The sequence below is a fragment of the Antedon bifida genome, chromosome 10 (assembly GCF_963402885.1).
Source record: "Antedon bifida chromosome 10, ecAntBifi1.1, whole genome shotgun sequence".
Classification (NCBI taxonomy): domain Eukaryota; kingdom Metazoa; phylum Echinodermata; class Crinoidea; order Comatulida; family Antedonidae; genus Antedon; species Antedon bifida.
The window spans coordinates 21414629-21435521 of NC_136235.1; the positions used below are offsets into that span (position 1 = coordinate 21414629).

General features: G+C 29.1%; 1 protein-coding gene across 1 annotated transcript in view; it reads left to right on the forward strand.

Moving 5' to 3' along the window:
- Positions 1-19719, forward strand: part of LOC144853969 (sodium/calcium exchanger 3-like) — a 41436-nt gene extending 21717 nt beyond the window's left edge. The window contains exons 8-19 of the mRNA XM_078711849.1: positions 1296-1323; positions 2793-2951; positions 5020-5188; positions 5762-5882; positions 7547-7673; positions 8789-8879; positions 9986-10058; positions 13940-14062; positions 15198-15273; positions 15918-16071; positions 16463-16638; positions 17076-19719. Coding sequence (XP_078567975.1) covers positions 1296-1323; positions 2793-2951; positions 5020-5188; positions 5762-5882; positions 7547-7673; positions 8789-8879; positions 9986-10058; positions 13940-14062; positions 15198-15273; positions 15918-16071; positions 16463-16638; positions 17076-17195 — 1417 coding nt within the window. The 3' untranslated portion in view covers positions 17196-19719. The remainder of the gene's footprint in view (positions 1-1295; positions 1324-2792; positions 2952-5019; positions 5189-5761; positions 5883-7546; positions 7674-8788; positions 8880-9985; positions 10059-13939; positions 14063-15197; positions 15274-15917; positions 16072-16462; positions 16639-17075) is intronic.
- Positions 19720-20893: the final 1174 nt, after the last annotated feature.

Sequence of the window (20893 nt, forward strand, 5' to 3'; positions counted from 1 at the left end):
GGGCAGTAAATTATAGCATAATTTACTTTATGTAATAAGCCATATTGAACTAGATGAAACGTTCCTAGATATCGCTTCAGGCGACGCATGAGCAGCAAACAAATGCAAGGGTTGAACAATAAATTAAAGTATTATGTAAAAAAAAACCAAGAATTCATGAAAATCTTTTGTCTGACAAGTCACACAAAGCTACAAATTGCAAGGAGAGTAGATGTCCTATCACTGGTCATTCAATATTAAATTTTAAAAATCTCGCGTACAACACCTCATGTGAAATCCAACAATAAAAATAGAAATAACAACATTGAACACTCATATTATGATGGAAATAACATTTTTGAAGAGATACTAATTTAGACCAAAAAAAGCATTTAAATTAGCTTATGGTTTGTATGATTTTGATTAATTAATGGGGACAACTCTCAAGTCTTGGAAAAACAGAATTAGCCTAGATCAATTTGAGTTGCCTGGAAAAGTTACGTAATGGTATCGTTATTGAGTGATTAGCCAATCGCATGCGGCTGAAACTAGTCAACTGGATAATCGTATGCATCATAAATTCTTCATGACATGAGTTTTACCTAGACTGAGTTTACGAGCTCAAGTAATATACGTATGAAATGTCATATTATATGTGCTAACATTTGTATATTTTTACTAATAGAAGTCAAATATCAGTCTAGAAGCTAGACTACAGATTAGTGTACATATAATTATTTACAGTATCATAAAATACGGAATAATTGCTATTTCATTGCCCATACCAACAAACCAATTTTAATAATTTATAGCTTGTCTGAGAATTAATACTTATGCGTCAAAAAGCAATCATCCTAATGTACATTCCCATGTGTGTTATATTGACACACATAATTCTGCTTAATTTCCTAATTACAAAGTTAGATTTTAATTTCTTTAACTAATTGTTAATTACCGTAATTGATTACTGTACATTGAAGATTTCTTATTATTTTTTATTTACTTATTTTTTCATTTCATACACAAGTAACTCGTCATTTGAGGCTAGCTATTAGTTACTGGTGCTAGGTCAGAACCCGGGAACATAAGATTGGAAAAGCAAGCATGTTAACCACCAAGCTACAGCTTCATATAGCGTACAGGGCCTATAACCATGCTGAACCCACAAATGTGAAAACACCCACAAATGTGAAAACGCATCACCCACAAATGTGAAAACGCATCACCCACAAATGTGAAAACGCATCACCCACAAATGTGAAACAACCACAAATGTGAAAACTCATCACGTTAATGTTATTTTTATCTTTTTACAGATTGAAGTCTCCTTTAAACAGTCCACAGGTGAGATTTTATTTATTTTTTTTTATTTTTTAATTCTTCCTGTCCTGTTGTTACTTCTCATGCAAGAATGAAAATCACCTGACCCAAACATGTGCAGTAGTTTATAGCCTGCCTTGGCCATACAACCAATAAACTATTTTCCGTTAATAACAGCCAATATATTATGTCTCTCTTTAGTACATAATTGTCCTTTATGAATCTGAATGTTTTGGATTAAAATACAATATTTTTTAATGAAAGCTATTTCTCTCTTTTAGTGGCGCTTTAAAGAACTGATATTTTGACTTTTGATTAACTTTTTAAATAGAAGGGTTTTGAGCTTTGTTCATTACAATCACTGTAGCAAATGTAATTGTTTTTTTAAAAAGATAAATATTATGTTTTTTCCCTAGAAAAACCTACTTTTCATTAACCTTTTGCAAGAACCATTTGTCATTTTCTAATCATCTTCTTCCTTAAAATAGTACTGGCTCTGGCCTACTGTATCATAATTATTGCAAAATGTAATACCTATTGCATTCTCTTTATATTCACTTGTTGGTCTGCTTAAAAAAAACTTAACATGGTTGACGCCACATCGCCTTAAGCTCTGTCTACACTATCAAACTTTATGTGACAAAAAATGTTGATTTGCCCATACTGTACATGGGCATATCACTACCATATTTGGCATATCAAACTAGTTTGATAGTACTTTAACCCATGAAACAAATACAGTTAATCAATTCCAAAAGACTCTTAGAGTAAATTAAGTGCTTCTTGTAGAGGGTACACTTTCTTGATTATGCCATCTAGTTTATATTCATTTAAAACCATGACTTGATCATCTAATTAAGGAGTCATGTTCTCAAAAAGTATACTCCAAAAAATTAATATATTATAATCAAATCTGCAGACAGTACTATTCAATCTTATTAGATCTCGTCAGTGCAGGTCAGGTCAGGTTTGTAAATGATATGTACCATAGAACTGTCACAATCTATAGGCTGATAAAACCATGAAGGAATGATTTGCTTCATGATATAGCCTCTAATTAGCTGCATGTCTTAAACTAGCAAGCTGTATAATTCCATGGTATACTAAATTGCAACAAACAATATTGCTATCAAATCTCTTATAATCTTTCAATTTTAAAGCTAAATTGAAAAAAAAAATGTTTTGTTGAATATGCCATTTTTATGTTACACACTTTGACTAAAAATTGGATCAAAATAAAAATTATTTACCTGAAATTTAAAGCAAAAAAATAAGTTTTTGTTTAAATTTAGTGAAACATTATTTTTTCGTTTTTTTCTATGGAATGGTCTGTTCAAAAAGCCATAAAAGAGTTGGTATTTTAAATGCTATTTAAATGCTTTTCTTTAATATTTTAAAAGAACTGGATTTACTCTGCTTCTTTTTTTGTGGTTACATTTTCTATTTTTATGAAATGAGGTATTAACTTTGACCTTTTTACTCTGCCAACACAGATTCAAATGAATGGTTCAGCGGTTTCGTACCAGCCTGAAGAAGAAGACAAAACAAAAGAGGAGTCAGACATTGTAAAGGGGGCGGTGTCAGTGTTGTATGAAACCAGAGATGGGTCAGCAAAAAAATCTACAGAATATGAATATACACAAGGAAAATTAGTACGTTACAACGCTTGTTTTGTTTGTTTATATATTTCGGCCTTGGATAACCAATAGCGAATTCATTCAATATCCCTCTTAAAGGTGGTAATCCTGTTCACAACTTATACACAAGATGCTTTATAAACAAAGTCTTATTACTTTGAGTGTGGGTGGAGTTGTAAATTGTCATTAGAAAAAATCCTGACATGACAGGACTTGAACCCAGGAACCTTGGATTGGCAGCCCAAGCATCATAACCACCAAGCCACAACTCCATGCTTGTTTTTGATTGGATTGAATTCATTGTCGACAAGGCAGAGAATCAAATCTCTATCACACTCACAACAGTTTAGGTCTCCAGTGACAGAGTTAAAAGGTTCTACACAGTAAAGGAACAAGATGAAACCTTTTATCATTAGGTTTTGTTGTTTAAAAAAAGTTAAATTTTGTCCTAAAGTAATAATTCAGTATATGTACTTTAAGCAGTCATTTTATGCCACAACCTCATACCAGGTGAAAGTACAAAGTTTGAGTGTGACCAGCTCAGCTGAAGCAGACATCAGACTAAATAGAGTACTACTATGAAGTAACCAAGTTTTTTATTTCATTTGATTGTATCTATCTCTATTGCTGGTATAGATCACTATGATAAGATGATCTACTAATCTCTATAATAATAATAATAATCTCTAGTAATCTCTAGATATTATTTACTTACTATGATTTATTAATTTTTTAATGTTTTTTTTTGTTAATCAATTTTTCTCAATATTTATTTTCATTTATGATTAAGATAATTACTAACTATATTTTTTTATAAGTTCATTTTGTATGAATACTTTGCCTTGGGCTATATATTTTATAGTCATGATCAATATATGAAATTAATTACCAAGAAAGCAAAAATGGCTGTGTGCTACTACTTTGTTACCATAGTTACCTTGTTTTCAAAAATCAACCAATAACTATTGATTTTGTATTTTTGTCCCACATATTAAAATTGTCTCCTTGATGTCTTCATTACTATTGCTTGTATTATTTGTTATATCTTTATTCGTCTTATTATCAAATGTTTTTGTCTTTTATGTTTGCTAATAATTATTGTCTTCTTGGTTTCTTCATTACTATTAATACTTGTCTTGTTATATGTTTGTTCATTCTTATCAAATGTTTTTGTCTCTTATGTATGTTTGCTAATATTGTCTCCTTTATGTCTTACTATTACTTGTCTTATGTGTTGTATATTTGTTTATTCTTTTATGTTTATTTGCCAGTCAATAAATAATTTTGAATAATATAATTAACATTTTTTTTTCACATTTCAATCTCCAATATTCACATTATAATAATTTATGGTAGATATTGGACTATAGGGAGACTATGCCCTTTGACTAATGGACAATTTGGAATAAAAACAACACAAAAGCTAAATTTAATGAACAACTTAAATGTACAAATTAAACATAATAAAGAATACAGCACAACAATTAAATTAACATATTTATATGTTGAATGTCATCAATCTTAACATTTTTATATGTTCAATGTCATCAATCAAAAATATGATCCTTTCTTCCAAAACCTTTTAGACTATGATTTGTCACAATAAACAGGCTTGTGTTTAAAGATAAAAATGTATCATGATTGGCATAGTGAGCTCATAAATTAAATCATTAATTATAAAGAATAATAACATCTTCATAGAGTTTTTTATATCAAAAGTGAAATGTTACTTACTGATTGTATTCAAGGGTTTTTGTGTCATAACAGTTCTACTATGTATGTCTATAGAATAAGATGAATTTTGTGCAGCCGTGATGATGCTCTACAAGTGAGAATAATAGTGGTAACAACTTAGATATAAATCCATGCAAAGTTCACTTAGGATTAAAAATGCTAAGATATGAGTTAGGCTGGTTGTACATTTTCCTTACAATGTCATAGTCCACATGATATTTTTAATGTTGTTGTTAATAACAATAAAGTATATTTGTACTCAATTCATAAATAGATGATTCCAACTTCAAGTATTCTTTTAATTATTTTTTATGATGAGAATTAAAAATAAATATGATTTGTTTTGCAGGCATTTGCAGAAGATGAAAGCCGAAAGTCCATCTCAATACCAATTATCAATGACAATGAATATGAAAATGATATGGAATTTTATGTGATATTAAAAAATCCTGAAGGTGAAAGTGTAAAAGGACTAGGAGATCCAAGTATAGCAAGAGTTACAATTATTGATGATGATGGTAAAACTTATTTGAATATTTAATGAATCACATTTACTTGAATTAATTGAAAGTGATTTGCTATCTTAACTGTAAAGCGCTGTCTACACTACCAAACTAGTTTGACAAAAAAAGTGTGATGTGCCTATGGTAGTGATGTGCCCAAATATGGTACCGATATGCCCAAATATGGTAGTGATATGACATCATCACGTCCATATATAGGCACATCACATTTTTTGTCACATAAGGTTTGATAGTGTAGACAGAGCTTAAACAATTACAGTACTCTAAAATAAAATAATATTATAGTGAGTATGTGAGATTGTAACACTCTGAATTTTTAGATGACTTGATCTTGATTTTTGGCACAGTCTGTGAACAGCAGACTATCGTTTATTAATCTACTTGGTAATCATAAAGATTAGATTTGATGTAAATATTTCATATATTTTGGAAATGGAGTAAAAATATAATGAAACCTTGTTTAGAATTCATAAAGAAAATGAAAATAGTTGATTATTTTAAAAACTTGTCATATATTATGTATGCATCAATGTATTTTCTTTATTATTCTTGTTGCCTTGACAACAGAACCAGGTGAATTTTCGTTCGATAAAGCATCGTATTCGGCGGATTCAAACGGCATGATACGAGCTACAGTAGTGCGTACCAAAGGCTCAGATGGAGTTGTCACTTTACAGTACTACACTCTGTGAGTATCAGAATTAACCAAATATAATATACCCACGGCATACCTACCACTACTATGACAATTGTGCTTTTATTATTTATTTAAGGTGCTAGTAGGTTGCTTTCAATCATGATACACAAGATGTACAATATAAGTGATAGCAACAAAACACCAGATTAACAAAAAATAACAATTTACTAATCCATTGTAGACAGCAGTTAATATGTAGGTTATGATTTGTAATAATATTTCCTATAATTTACTATTGGTACACTTGCATCATACACACAGCATGTGCCCTAAATTTAGCCAAGTATGCAAGGATAAAAACAATGTTTTACCTTAGATTCTAAATTCAGAAAATCATGTTTTTCCTCCAATGCCTTCCATACCTAAATTGCCAATGGTTTTTGGTTATTATATAATGGTTGAGAAGTATTAAATATTTTGCAATAGTTAATACAACTTTGGTTGTTTAATTGTGCTATTTGGCAAAAAAGTTTTTGAATAAGAATGAATTTTGTAGCTGTAAAAGGTTGTGACTCAACCTATTTTATCCAAATTGTTTACAAAGCTTATTTATGCATACTGTAGATCCACCTAGAATTGAAATAATATTAAAACATGTTTCTTATCTTATCCTAATTTCATCAGCAAATCTAATGGCATTATTTAGATAACTTGTTTGCAAATTGACCGTGTTTACCCAATCAAATAATCGTACTGTGTTTCAGTTAGGATAAAGACAGTTTTCTAAAAAAAAACATGTAACTTAAAGGGATTGGGATGTGTAATCTGGGAGAATTAATGGACGGTTAATGGCTGTAATATAGTACAATGCAATATATTTATATTATAACATATGTTAATAGGCCTACTGTACTTTTAAAATCGATATTTGAATGTATTTATTATTTCTAAACGCAAGAATTATAAATTAAAATACAAAATTACATATTCAATGTAAATAATATTATAGTAAATAATATGTAGTCACACATCGTCATTTTTGCGACATGAAAATAATAACAGGCAGATACTTTTTACAACCGTCCCCTTTCGTCTACCATCCCGATACAAAAGCTCACTAAGATTATGATATAAGTTTTTAATTTTAGCCCTTTTTAATTTAACTGATATTTCAAGTATTTATATGCCATTTAGTAGATCATAATTGGATATTAATGAAACATACATTGTTATAACATGTGAAATATATCAGTGGATAATTTTTTTTCCATTTAGATGGTGAAAGCCGCTGATGATATTCACATCACATTTCTAATGTTTAAACAGTCTTTATCCAATTTGTAAAAAACAAACATTTTAGAATTCTCAGCATACTTTCATTTAAAGTTAATGATTTAGGTATTTTACTTCATGTTATGTTGTGAATTTAGAGTCTCAATCTATATTTGTATTTGAAATATGTATTTGAATATAGATAGCATACCATTGAATGTAGAAATAATATAAATATTATGAAACTAAATAAAATAAAGGAAATATTACTATAGATACTATGTAGGAGACAAAACAAACATGAAAGAAAAACCCTGATTATTGTTGTTTATAATTTTTTGTAATGATTTTTTTTTTTTATGAGAGAACCAATATAAGTTTTGTAGTTTTGTGTGTTTAGCAAATAACTAACCCTAACTTTGTTGTTTTTGTTATTTTTATAGAGATGGGTCGGCATTTGGAGGAGATAATGTTCGGACTGCTGACTTCAAAAGAGCCTCATCAACGTTGTGTTTCAAGCATGGCGAAACAAGCAAGCAAATCCTTATCCAAGTCAATAAAGATATCTCAGTAAGACAAATTAAGAATTTTCAATCAAATCTCACATAACTCATTTTCAAAATGTCTCTTTATTTTATTCATTCTGTATTCAACTCATTGCATCACGGCTTTCATGTTTGTAAAACCAAATGCAATGTTCCACCATCGCCCACCGTCCTCAAACTTCACAATTATGATTTTAAAATTAGTTTCTTGTTCTTAGCATTTTAAATTTTAATTTAAGTTTTATTTTATATAGGGTAACATGTCAATAAAAACAAAACATTTTCAATTAACTGCCAAACATATAATAGAAGAGGGCAGTGTTTACCTTAGAAACATATTATAATACTAGCCTTATGATTTGGCATAAGACTATGTCTAGCACATTCTTTTTATCCAAATTCTATTTTTAATTTTAATCAGCAAGTTTTTGGTTCTACAGATTGTCAAAAATGATACATTAAATATTAAATATGAATAGTTTTCCTGTCAGTGTAAGAAAGAAATCAAATGAAATAATTTCCCAAGAGATGGAAATAAGCAAAATTACTATTTATCATTGAACATTGTAAATGATGTGGAACATGAATGGTTTCTTCCATAAAATGTTGTCTAGATCATAATTCTCTGCAGTTAAATCACCCCTGAGCAAGTTTATGATAGACACAACAAGTCACTGAACTCTAATAAAAACAATAAATAAATTGATGTAGGCAATAGCTTTACAGCAAACTCCCTAATAACAATAAAAAAAAACATTTCTGACAATTTTATAATTAGGCCCACCAATTGATATATACTTTACAGTATTGTATTTAATTTTGTAATGTTTTAAATTGAAAACTGGTTGACAGTGTGTAGCGGGTTGTCAATTTATGGTAAGCCCCAGCCTCCCCCCCCCCCACCCTAATTTGCTGTACAAGGTGTGGCAGTCAATTTTAATAATAATTTTGTTTTAGGTAAGAGTCTCCTTTACTATTTTATGAAATAACCCCATCTGCCAAAAATAAATAGTATTATTGTATAATCATTTAATTTCTCTATATATATGTTGTATTTTTATTAATTGGTCATTTCTCAAGTTATTTTAATTGTATTATGTACGTATGTATTAATTTGTTATTTATCCTTAATTTTTGTAGACATACAAAAACTTTGTAATGAACTTGAAAAATCTAAGCCTAGGGGCTAAGCTTGGCGAGTACCCAGCTGCAGTTGCTAACATTAATGGAGGTAAGTTACATTAAGTTTAATTTCATCATTTATTGATTAAACAGATTTACTTTTCTTTTAAGAAAAAGAAAATTAAGATGATCACTATAAACTCTACTGGCATATGTCATTATAAAAGTATTATACCATGCTTGATATGATTATTATATAAAAGCAAAAGATCCATTAATCAAATGTATCAGCTTAAGTACATTTACCAGGCAATGAAATCTTGTCAGACTTCAATATTTAGACGTTAATTCTCATCATGAGGTATTATTATCATCATGTTCCAGCACGATACCAAACTTGCTATGATTAATTTCATTAGTCTTAATAAAAAAAATGTCTATGTGTTGCATCAAATGACAACGTGTTGTGTAGTCGTTTTGTGCTGTGCTGTGTTTCGACATGTATGACTGTGGGTTTGTCCAAAAGATTCTATTTTATGCCAAATCATAATTTGTATAGTTTAAATGTATATTTTTGTTAGTCCGTAATTGAACTAAATTTCTGAAGTATTTACGGATGTTTTGGAGAATCCTGCTATACTATAAATTGCCATTTATGTCACCATGATATGATTTGTATACAGTTCTTTGCATCAAACCTAATTTGAATATTATTTGAATATTATATGTAAATGGTAAGAATTAGAATATATACAATAATAATACGAATTTGTAGTGTGCCAATTCCAGCAGTAAGTGATCAAATGCGCGGTGTATGAGAGAGCTTAATTTAAAAGAAAAAGATGAGTTTTTAAGGCAGATTTAAAGGCGATAGTAGAATAACATGATCTAATAGAGGCGGGTAGGTCATTCCATAAGCGAGAGGCAGCAGAAATAAAGGTGCTTAGGCCATACGTTTAAAGAGTATAAAGAAAGTCTTTTTAAAGATTTAAAAATGTAAACATTGATTTATTCAATACTATTATTCTATTACCCGGCAATTGTAATCATAAAATGCTATTTAAATTGCGTTTGTTCATTTGATGACAGTTTTATCATCAATTAATAAATAGTATTGTAAAACAATAAATAATACTCCATCTGAACTTGTTATTGAAATTTTTATTTATCATTATATTATTCTGTTATTACCTGACTAAAACAAATGTTTTTCAGATGAAATTGCAGATCGAGTTGCTAATTTGATAACAGACTCAGAAGATGAGACATGGATGGGTCAAATAAGGAGGTCAGTTATAAACAAATTATAAATGAATGGATTACAATAATAGTCTTAAAATGAAGAAAATTAAATAGTAGAGAATTCAACTAAAGTAAATATATCAAGAGAATATTAAAGATTAAATGATGATGTAAGTAAGCCTTCACTGACTAAGTTCTGCAAAATTCGGGCCGTGAATTATTTTATCCCTCAAAAAAATAACTAATGCAATTTCCGTCAAATTATTAGTATAAAAATAGACAAGAAACCTATAATTATTACAAATTTATTTGTATATTTTGTTTTATTGAAATAATGCTGTGATATCATTCATTCATAGTTACCATTAGACTTGGTGCTATAAACAGTATTATGGTTCATGTTCATGTAGAATAGCCATCAAAGTGGTCTTTGTTAATTCCAAATAAATATTTTAATTATGGGTAGTGTTCACCTAGCTATCGGTAATATGTTAATAGACACTGCATTGTTAATGATCATCGCAATCCGCAAACGTGGGAATTGTACTGTTTATGTCATTATTGCAATTCCCTTTTATTGAAAACGTGAAACACTATTACAAACATGTAAATGACACGGCGCGACAAAGTCCATTCATTCTTACGCATTACCATCAATTATAGTTTACATGTATATAAATCGATGCAGTCCCTAGCTGTATTTGCTCAATTAGTATTTTGTTTTGTATCATCGCCCCTTTTTTGGCTTAATGACGTAACCTGTTCATTACCTCATCAAATTTAATTTTCCATTACATCATGACTATAAATCTTTCAGCTTGTTCCTCACCTTTTTTTTGTCGATATTTTGTCATATGCAAATTAAGTAATTTACTGCTGTTCTTGTTGGACTAATGAGCTTGGTGTTTACACATTCACTGTTATTTTAATTGATTTATTGTTATTCATTTGAAAAGCTGTTCAAATATATTACATTATAACGAAAATATTATTACAAAATAAAGTTGGAAAACCTTCTAAGCATTTATTGAAAGAAACTAGTTTATAAGTATGATATGGTTTATCCATGCTAATTTACTTTTTGTTGGTGTGAAATGTAAAAGTATAGCGTATAGTATAAGTTATCATCTTTTTGGTGCAGTAGCTGCTGCTTGAATCAAACCCTAGACAGCAGTTGCACTTCACCCTCTTTAGTTTATGTTTACAAGACTTTTTAACATATTATATTGCTATTTACTAATTACAATTTAGTAAATAAGCACGGAAAATTAAAACTTAGTCATCAGAAGTTTGTAATTTTGCTTGTGTAGGTGGTTTCCTTGGAGGTTTAAATGCTGATGCTGTTATTAGCTTCTATGCTTCCTCAGGGGCTAAGTAGGTGTTTCTTACTCATTTTGTTGCAGACTCAGCAAACGATGAGAAATCTTAAATGTTAAAGTATGTTTGAAAATGGGTTATAATTAATATTTTAACAATGGCTACTGTAACATGATAACAAGAAAGTTTAACTGAATCCTTCATTATTTTGAAACGATATAAAATATAGGCTGTCTCCAACATCACTCGCAGAGGAAAACAATCGTGCTACCATTTTAAAAATTATTTTTTCACTCGCGGCGCAAAATGGCTCATTCTGATCGTGTGTTGACCCCTGAGCTGGTCGATCAGCATGAGTGCTCATAAATGTTTCATAACTTAATTCCTAATTTGTTTCGGTTCGAAAAAAATTGGAAACTGCTAAAAACTCACAGGACTAGAATTTGTTGCAGAAAGATATTTAGACATGTGAATATACATCAGCTAATATGAATATACATCAGCTAATATAAATATACATCAGCTAATATGAATATACATCGCCTAATATGAATATGAATATACATCAGCTAATATAAATATACATCAGCTAATATGAATATACATCGCCTAATATGAATATGCATCAGCTAATATGAATATGCATCAGCTAATATAAATATACATCAGCTAATATGAATATGCATCAGCTAATATGAATATGCATCAGCTAATATGAATATACATCAGCTAATATGAATATGCATCAGTTAATATGAATATACATCAGCTAATATGAAAATATGCATCAGTTAATATTAATATGCATCAGCTAATATAAATATACATCAGCTAATATGAATATGCATCAGCTAATATGAATATGCATCAGGTGATGCTTTCTATTCATACTAATTAATTTGCCTAGTGGAAGACAGGCTTAAGGGCTGCCATATTCAAACTGAACTAACATATACCTATTACAAATAAGCACAGACAACATGTACTGCTTCTATGAATTCATTACTGACAGATTTATCATGTAATTATTCATGTATAGCAACAAAAGTTTAATACTTTAAATCATGTATGTATCCTTGCAATTTGATTGGTTAATTACACATCACATGACATTCTGTATTAATTCTACCTAAAGTGTAATGGTGATAATTAATGATTCTAATGCATGTTTTTTGTACAAAAAAATGTTGTGATCTCATGCAGTTTACCATTGTTTTTGATAATCACATTTTCAAGATAGAACTTTGCAAAATATCTATATTAAAAATATGATACTTGAAAAGTTTAAAATTGCATATATTTGAAATAGGTTAGAATTAGTTAAAACTTACATTAGACTGAATTATAGACTTAAAACAACAACAAATTATCATTTTTAAACAGTGTAAATGGCAAACAATGTTATAGAATATAGAAAAGGTATGGAAGGAATTGAAAGAGATGTAGTTTCACCAGCCAGTAAAAACTATGTATTATTGGACATCTCTTGCTGAAATTAATTGTCCTTGCTTTGAAGTCCAATCATTTGTTTTCTCTATTACCTTTTGCTAATGGAAAGAATGGAATGAATTTGTCAGGAAATTATTACTTAAAGACATACTTATCCATTTAAATATTTGAATTGCTTGACACTACAAAATATAATTACCCATTGGTCATTAACCTGCCTCCCATCTTAAATTGAGATACTAAAACACATTTTCCTTGCACGATTGTGGAATAATCAATCATCGGATTGGAAAAACACACACATTTGAAAGCCTGAAAGCATTAGTGGTGTATACATTTTGGGTGGGCATTACTAAGCAGATTGTAATTATTTTGTAGTTGTTATGGTAAAATAAAGAATGTATGTAATTACTGATTATTATTCTTAACCAGACTATTAATCAGGATTGTCATCGTCATTATCAACACTATAATTTAGATCACATTAATGATCAACACTATAATTAAGATCACATTAATGATCAACATCATCATTAACATCACATTTATCAATGTAAAACTATATAATTTTATTTAAATAAAACACAATCGTATAATGCAAAACCATACCATTATACCAAACCTCAATTTTTAATATCAATGTCAATCTTTATATCGTAATATAATTTTTTTCGGTATACTTATTTAGATTTCAACACAATATCAAAATATTTTCTATAATCTTTTAACCTCAGACTGTGTAATATCACTTATATATCCATTGTTTATCATATGTGCAATAAAAGTGGGCTGCTCCTGCAAAAGAGAAAAAACATAACATTTGCATGATCAACATCATTTGATACTTTATTTTTCCCCATCTCAGAAATATTGAGCTCTATTAGTGCTATCATCTTTCATCAATTATTACAAAATCTTTATTGTCGTGCTATTAATAGTAAAGTTAAATTAATGTATTCCTTTGATTGGCTAAATGATAGATTGATATTAACCGTAAAATTATTATATGCTTTTCTAGTTACCATGACAACAATCATGACATTGCACGTTAAGTCTATTTCAACAATACAAAACATCAAGGTAACCTAACACCACTTTTCATGTTATATTAAACTTATTTAAAATATATTTAATCAATCAGTTTTTGCTTTTATCTTACAGTGCAATGACTGTTGGAGGAGATGAAGATGAGAAAGGAAATGTTATACCGCCCTCTATGATTGATTATTTACTACATTTTATTTCGTTCTTCTGGAAAGTTCTTTTTGCATTTGTGCCCCCAAAGTATGTTATATTTAATTTCATTAAAAAAAAAATCTAAACAAATTATTTTATATGATATTGTGATTTCTCATATTATATGAACGTTGAACTCAAGGCAGTTGATAATGAGAGATATTACGTGTAACTTTTGATCAAAATTTGGACCTTTGTTGCTCATGTTGCTGTATGTTATAACATGGACTCTTACAGATATCCAGGAATTTCCGATTTCATATTTTCAAAGAAAAATTTCATTATTTCTAGCATAATATGTAATTTCACTTGCATAGAGTACAAGGCTTCACTATGGTTATTATAATATGGATTACGTATTGCATTCACGACACCTAAGAATCGGTTAATGATGCAAATGTAGCTTGATTTATTTCTACACACGCACCCACACACACACTTGATATTTGACCGTATTTACAAATCATCTCTTGAGGCGCTATAAATTTAAATTCACTAAAATAAAAGAATACCTGAAAGCAAAACGAATATCATGTTCTTTTACATAGTGAATCATTCATTATTGGAAACATGTGATTTGACATCACATCACATTTTTTCCATTTGTTCACTCATGCATGTCAGCATTTTCCAGGTAGCGTTCATCTAATCTTCACAAATGTATTTTTTTTTTCAATAATGATGGCAAACTTGCAATAACAGTGAAGCAAAGTGATCGTTCTCCGTAACTACTGAATTGTTTTCACCTGATGGACAGGTTAAAAGAAACATGATAGTATGCTAAAAGATATAGAAGGATGCTGCTAATAATAATAATAGTTCATTCTTATATAGCGCATATAAGCAAGCTCTCAATGCGCTGTACATAATTTAAAATAGACAAGAAGTGGCAATAATTTAAATTAATGAAAACTTGTTTGAAAAGAAAAGACTTCAAGTGGGTCTTCTTGAAAGAATAGCACACTGTCTGATTGAAATTGGTAGGGAATTCCATGGAGTTAGAGCTGCCACAGCAAAAGCTCTTCCACCATATGTAGATGATAGTCTTAGGAACTACTAACATGAAGACATTGGCCACCTGATCTAAGAGATCTAGTGTGTAATTATGTTTAACTTTTATATTTACTTTGTATATATTTGGAAATATTATACATTATAATGATTTAATATTTTTTTCTTTCAGAAACATCCTAGGAGGGTGGCCAGCATTTGTAACATCTTTGGTTCTCATTGGAGTATTAACAGCTGTTGTTGAACAGGTATGTTTTTAAGGATTTACTATTGAAATAAAAAAATCATTTAAAGATATATTGTCCCCTTAAACAATTTTTTTAAAACAATTTTTGTTGAATATGCCATTTTCATGTCACGTAATAGTTATTCACTTTGACCAAAAACTGGATCTAAAAAAAAATTATTTACCTGAAAAAATGTAATTTACTTAAATTGTCTGTCAGACAATGGTTTTTAGTTAAAATCAACCATTTTGTTTGTCTTTTTATAAGTGAAATAGTTTTTTTTACAGAAGTGAATAACTTTATTAAAACTGCAAAATGGCCTATTTAAAGTCTGATTTTATTAATCTTTCTTTTCATGTCTTTGGGGTACAATACATCTTATAATAATAATTTCAAGATACATGATCAGTGAATGGATACATTATCATGATGGATTTAACAAATTAAGATTAGTAATTGATAATTGAATAACAGGACCATGTGACAAGAAAGGAACAATGACATTAATTAAACCATTGTTTACAATAAAGATGAAAATGACAACGTTATGTCAAAGCATAAAAGAAATACAACAACCTCATGAATTTCTTTTTTCAAAATAGAGGGCTGTCAAAGATATGCAACATGTACAATATTTACAGCTAATATTTTTGTTTTATTCACAGCTTGGGACATTAATTGGATGTGTATTAAACATCAAAGCAAGTGTGGCTGGTATTACCATTATAGCCTTAGGAACAAGTGTACCAGATACGTTTGCGAGTCGAACGGCAGCACTACAGGACAAACACGCTGATGCGGCAATTGGCAATATTACAGGTATTTCTATAGATATTAATAAGTACAGTAGAACCTCTATTGAGGGACACATTTAGGACCAACAAAGGGCTCTCCCATAAATAGGTAAGACATCCCATTGTTCATTTCACAAGAAAGTGTCCTTTGAAATCTTATTGAAATCTCCACACACAATCAAATGTATTATTATTTAATATCAAATGTATCATTCTTACGGATTTCCTCATCTTTATCGTTTCAAATTAATTACATTTCAGTGTTTCACAGGGTGGTTTAGAATTTATTCTGTGCCTGGGATGTTTATAATATATGTGAAATAAAACTGAAATTGAATAGGGGTGTCTTGAAGGAGTTATTGCACCATATTGGATTTAACATAACTGAACATTTTAATATTGATTACTAATTTCAGGTAGCAATAGCGTGAATGTATTCCTAGGCCTAGGTTTACCATGGGTGATCAAGACCATATATTGCCAAGTTAACAGTGAAGTGTTTGAAGTCAGTACAGACGGCCTAGATCTTGCTGTTATACTCTTTACATCTGTAGGAACTGTCTGTATTATTTTACTCATTATCCGACGAACGGTAATTATGATGTATTTTTTTTAAATCAGAAATTAGATAATTTATTAGTTGTATTATTTACGCACACTTGTTACGAAATTGCGGCTTCACCACAGTGTGAGTTTCTAGGTTGGACATTTCCTTTTGAATCTGATAAATAAATAAATAACTTTATTGGCAAATACTTCTGGATCAGTGCCAACACCCTTAGTAGTAGTGCAGGCAACTACATACAAATTAATGATATTAAAACCAAACAAACAATATATATATACAGTAGTACACTTTAATAACAGTGACATACACATACATACACTGACTGAACCATATTTGCTCAGTAATTTAATTGCTGAGCAACTGCCGAAATGGGCAACTGTTTTATAGAAATCTCTGACATGCATTTTACATTGAATTTTATATTTATTATTTTATTAATATATTAATTTGAATCTCGTCAGTTTGTTGGTGGTGAGCTTGGTGGTAAGACAACAACAAAGTACCTTAGCAGTGGATTCCTTACTTTACTTTGGATCATCTATGTCCTGGTTTCAAGTTTAAAAGCCTATGAGATAATATGATGATCTGTGTAGCAGAAACAAATCTCTCATACATCAATTTCCCTTTAACAATCATTAAGGTATTTTATCATTTAGAAAATGTCTTTTAAGAAATAAAATAAGTTATTTACATTCCATAAGATTCTGAGTGAAAGAAACACAATGTAAGCACATCAAACAAATGCAAATGTTTGATCTATAGTAAAAACTATGGAGGGTATGTGAACTCCGACCACTGGTTATTAATGTGAATCTGGTATCTTCATAAATTGGATTCAAACTGTTCGGCTTTTTACAGGATCGTTCACCTTTCCCGCCCTCATATTTTGATAACCCAAAATCATGTTTTCATAGTTCATCCCGAGAATTTCTTTTAAAATGGAAACAATCGCATCAATAGTAACATAGTAACATAGTGTGCGGCTTTCAACAGAAAGTGCTACATCAATACAGGTATGTCAGGTTTTTGAACGACCAGGGGTTAGAATTATCGAAAAAGAGTGAAATATGCGGCAAAAATTACTTTGAACAATAATTGGATTGAAAGAACTGTTTATGTGTAATTATTAGGGATTGTGCAAAGTATAAATATTATGTTTTATTTTTTCCATATAGCATTTTTTCTAAAAAATATATATATATTTTAAATTTACAAAGTCAATAATTTGTTCTTTCAATTAACTTATTTTTATAATTACATACTTATTGCATATTTAAAAAATGATTTGGTTGTTATTATGACATTATGACTACCAATGGGTATTAAAAAGAACAATGTTACAAAACTATAAGAGAGAAAGATATATATGTATTTTAATTTACATTTTTTAAATTGAACAAAGAGCAAACGTAACAAATATAATACCATATATGCATAAAAAAATTAAGTAACATTCATAAAATAAAGTAATATACTTGAAGAAATATTTTAAGAATTTTTTAAAGAATTATTTTAAAAATCAGAAGGCTGTATTGAATTTTAAAAATAAAGTTTAGTGGTATAAATGCCAATTTACACAGACTAGCGGTAACGCAGTAAGCGGAGTGTAGCTTGGTGGTTAACATGCTTGCCTTTCAATTCCAAGGTCAGGAGTTCAATCCTAGGGTTGATGCTGTTAATTATTATAATGTTGATGATTGTTATAATAATAGGATATTTATTATTTTATATATTGCATAATTATTTGTCATCAGACCAACTGTGTTTTTCAATGCTGTATAATTGGATTGTAAACGGGCTTAGCATCAAACAAGTGTATTTTTATGTCATTTTCTTGGATAGATATTTTAGTATTTGAACAAATTCTATTTTTATGAGCTTTGACATGCCTTGATATTAGGGTTAACATTATAGATATTATGATAAATCAAATGTATTATTATTATTGAAATATGTTATTTATTTTACTGAATCCAAATTATAAGATATTAGAAACATTTGTTCCATGGCTTGTGAGTAAAATCTAACATTCAAAACTTAGTTAGGTAAACTTTGTGTTCTTAACATATGCCAACAACTGTGTATTTGATTGTTGACTAAAATGTCAATTTACAGTATTATGAAAATGTTTCTTTACCGTAGTATACTTTATTTGTTAATTAAATTGTAACTCGCACAAAGTTATTATTGTTTTCAATTTAGCAATTTAAACAAGTAATTCATGAATTACGTAATAGGTGACTATTTACCTTCATGTGTAATAAAACTTATTTAATAATATATATTAAAAAAATACGTGTAAATAGAACAGTTATCTTAATTATTGATGCTTATCTGTGATGGCAATATATTAAAGTTTTTAGATTTTAATTCAATATTTATAAGAAATTGAATTTCATACATGAGTGCTTTAAATCAATATGTAGAACAAGTTAAGATGTGCAATAAATAAGCTAGTTGAACGTGAACAAATAATAATTAAATTTTGTTATTTCTAATCAAAATTATACACAGATCAAATAATGTAAATATGTTGTATAAAATGTGATTTTCTGTACCTTAAGGTTTTTATGAATTTAAAAGAAATGTTAGTAAAAGGTGGAATAGTTATTTTTTAACGTAATATAATGACTGTTCACTGACGTTTACATTCAATGAGGCGATGGATTGCAAATAACAAGAATATTGAGGTGATTTGAACAAATGTAGGCTTACAAGATATCCAGAAATTGTAGTTTAATTTATAATTATTGCAGCACCTAAAGCTTAATAGCCATTTTCAGTGTACCCTTTTCATCTACAGTAGTAGAAGCATATTAAGCAGTTTAGTTATAGCTTTGCCAAGGAACTATTGAAAAAATAGTGCCTTTAAAATAATATGTGTGCCTTCATTGTCTTATAGTGAAAACACCATATTTATATTATACCATACAATTTAGTTAATCTTAAACAAGGATGAACTTATTTACTACTACAAACAAATTAGATTGTTAAAGAAACGACATTTTTATATGCATATAGACAAGACTTAAAACATTCAAGATTATTTGACTATATTCAATAAATGTATATAACAGATGAAATGCATGTTGTATTAATATTATTTATAAGGTATTGAATAATGCTAATAAGTTTGATCATATTCAGGAGTCAACAACATTTTCGAAATTTTGCCATATTTCAACCCTTTTATTTTTTGACATAACTAGTTACTATGGCTCTATAAGATGATTATAACACCATATATGGCAATATTATGGCATATTTATTGAATTTAAAAAAGTGGATATTTTGCCCATTTTTTCGAAAAAATCCCTGTACTATCTTACAGGGAAATTTTCGAAATTTGGCCATATTTCGACACTTTTATTTTTTGACATAACTAGTTACTATGGCTCTATAAGATGATCATAAAACCATATATGCGCATATATGGCAATATCATGGCATATTTATTGAATTTTAAAAAGTGGATATTTTGTCCATTTTTCGAAAAAATCCCTGTACTATAGTACAGGGAAATTGTAGAAATTTGGCCATATTTCGACACTTTTATTTTTTGACATAACTAGTTTCTATGGCTCTATAAGATGATCATAACACCATATATGCGCATATATGGCAATATTATGGCATATTTATTGAATTTTAAAAAGTGGATATTTTGCCCATTTTTCGAAAAATCCCTGTACTATAGTACAGGGAAATTTTCGAAATTTTGCCTTTTTTCGACCCTTTTATTGTTTGACATAATTAGTTACTATGGCCCTATAAGATGATTATAACACCATATATGCGCATATATGGCAATATTATGGCATATTTATTGAATTTTAAAAAGTGGATATTTTACCCATTTTTCGAAAAATCCCTGTACTATAGTACAGGGAAATTTTCGAAATTTGGCCATTTTTCGACCCTTTTATTTTTTGACATAACTAGTTACTATGGCTCTATAAGATGATTATAACACCATATATGCGCATATATGGCAATATTATGGCATATTTATTGAATTTTAAAAAGTGGATATTTTACCCATTTTTCGAAAAATCCCTGTACTATAGTACAGGGAAATTTTCGAAATTTTGCCATTTTTCAACCCTTTTATTTTTTGACATAACCAGTTACTATGGCTCTATAAGATGATTATAACACCATATATGCGCATATATGGCAATATTATGGCATATTTATTGAATTTTAAAAAGTGGATATTTTGCCCATTTTTCGAAAAAATCCCTGTACTATAGTACAGGGAAATTGTAGAAATTTGGCC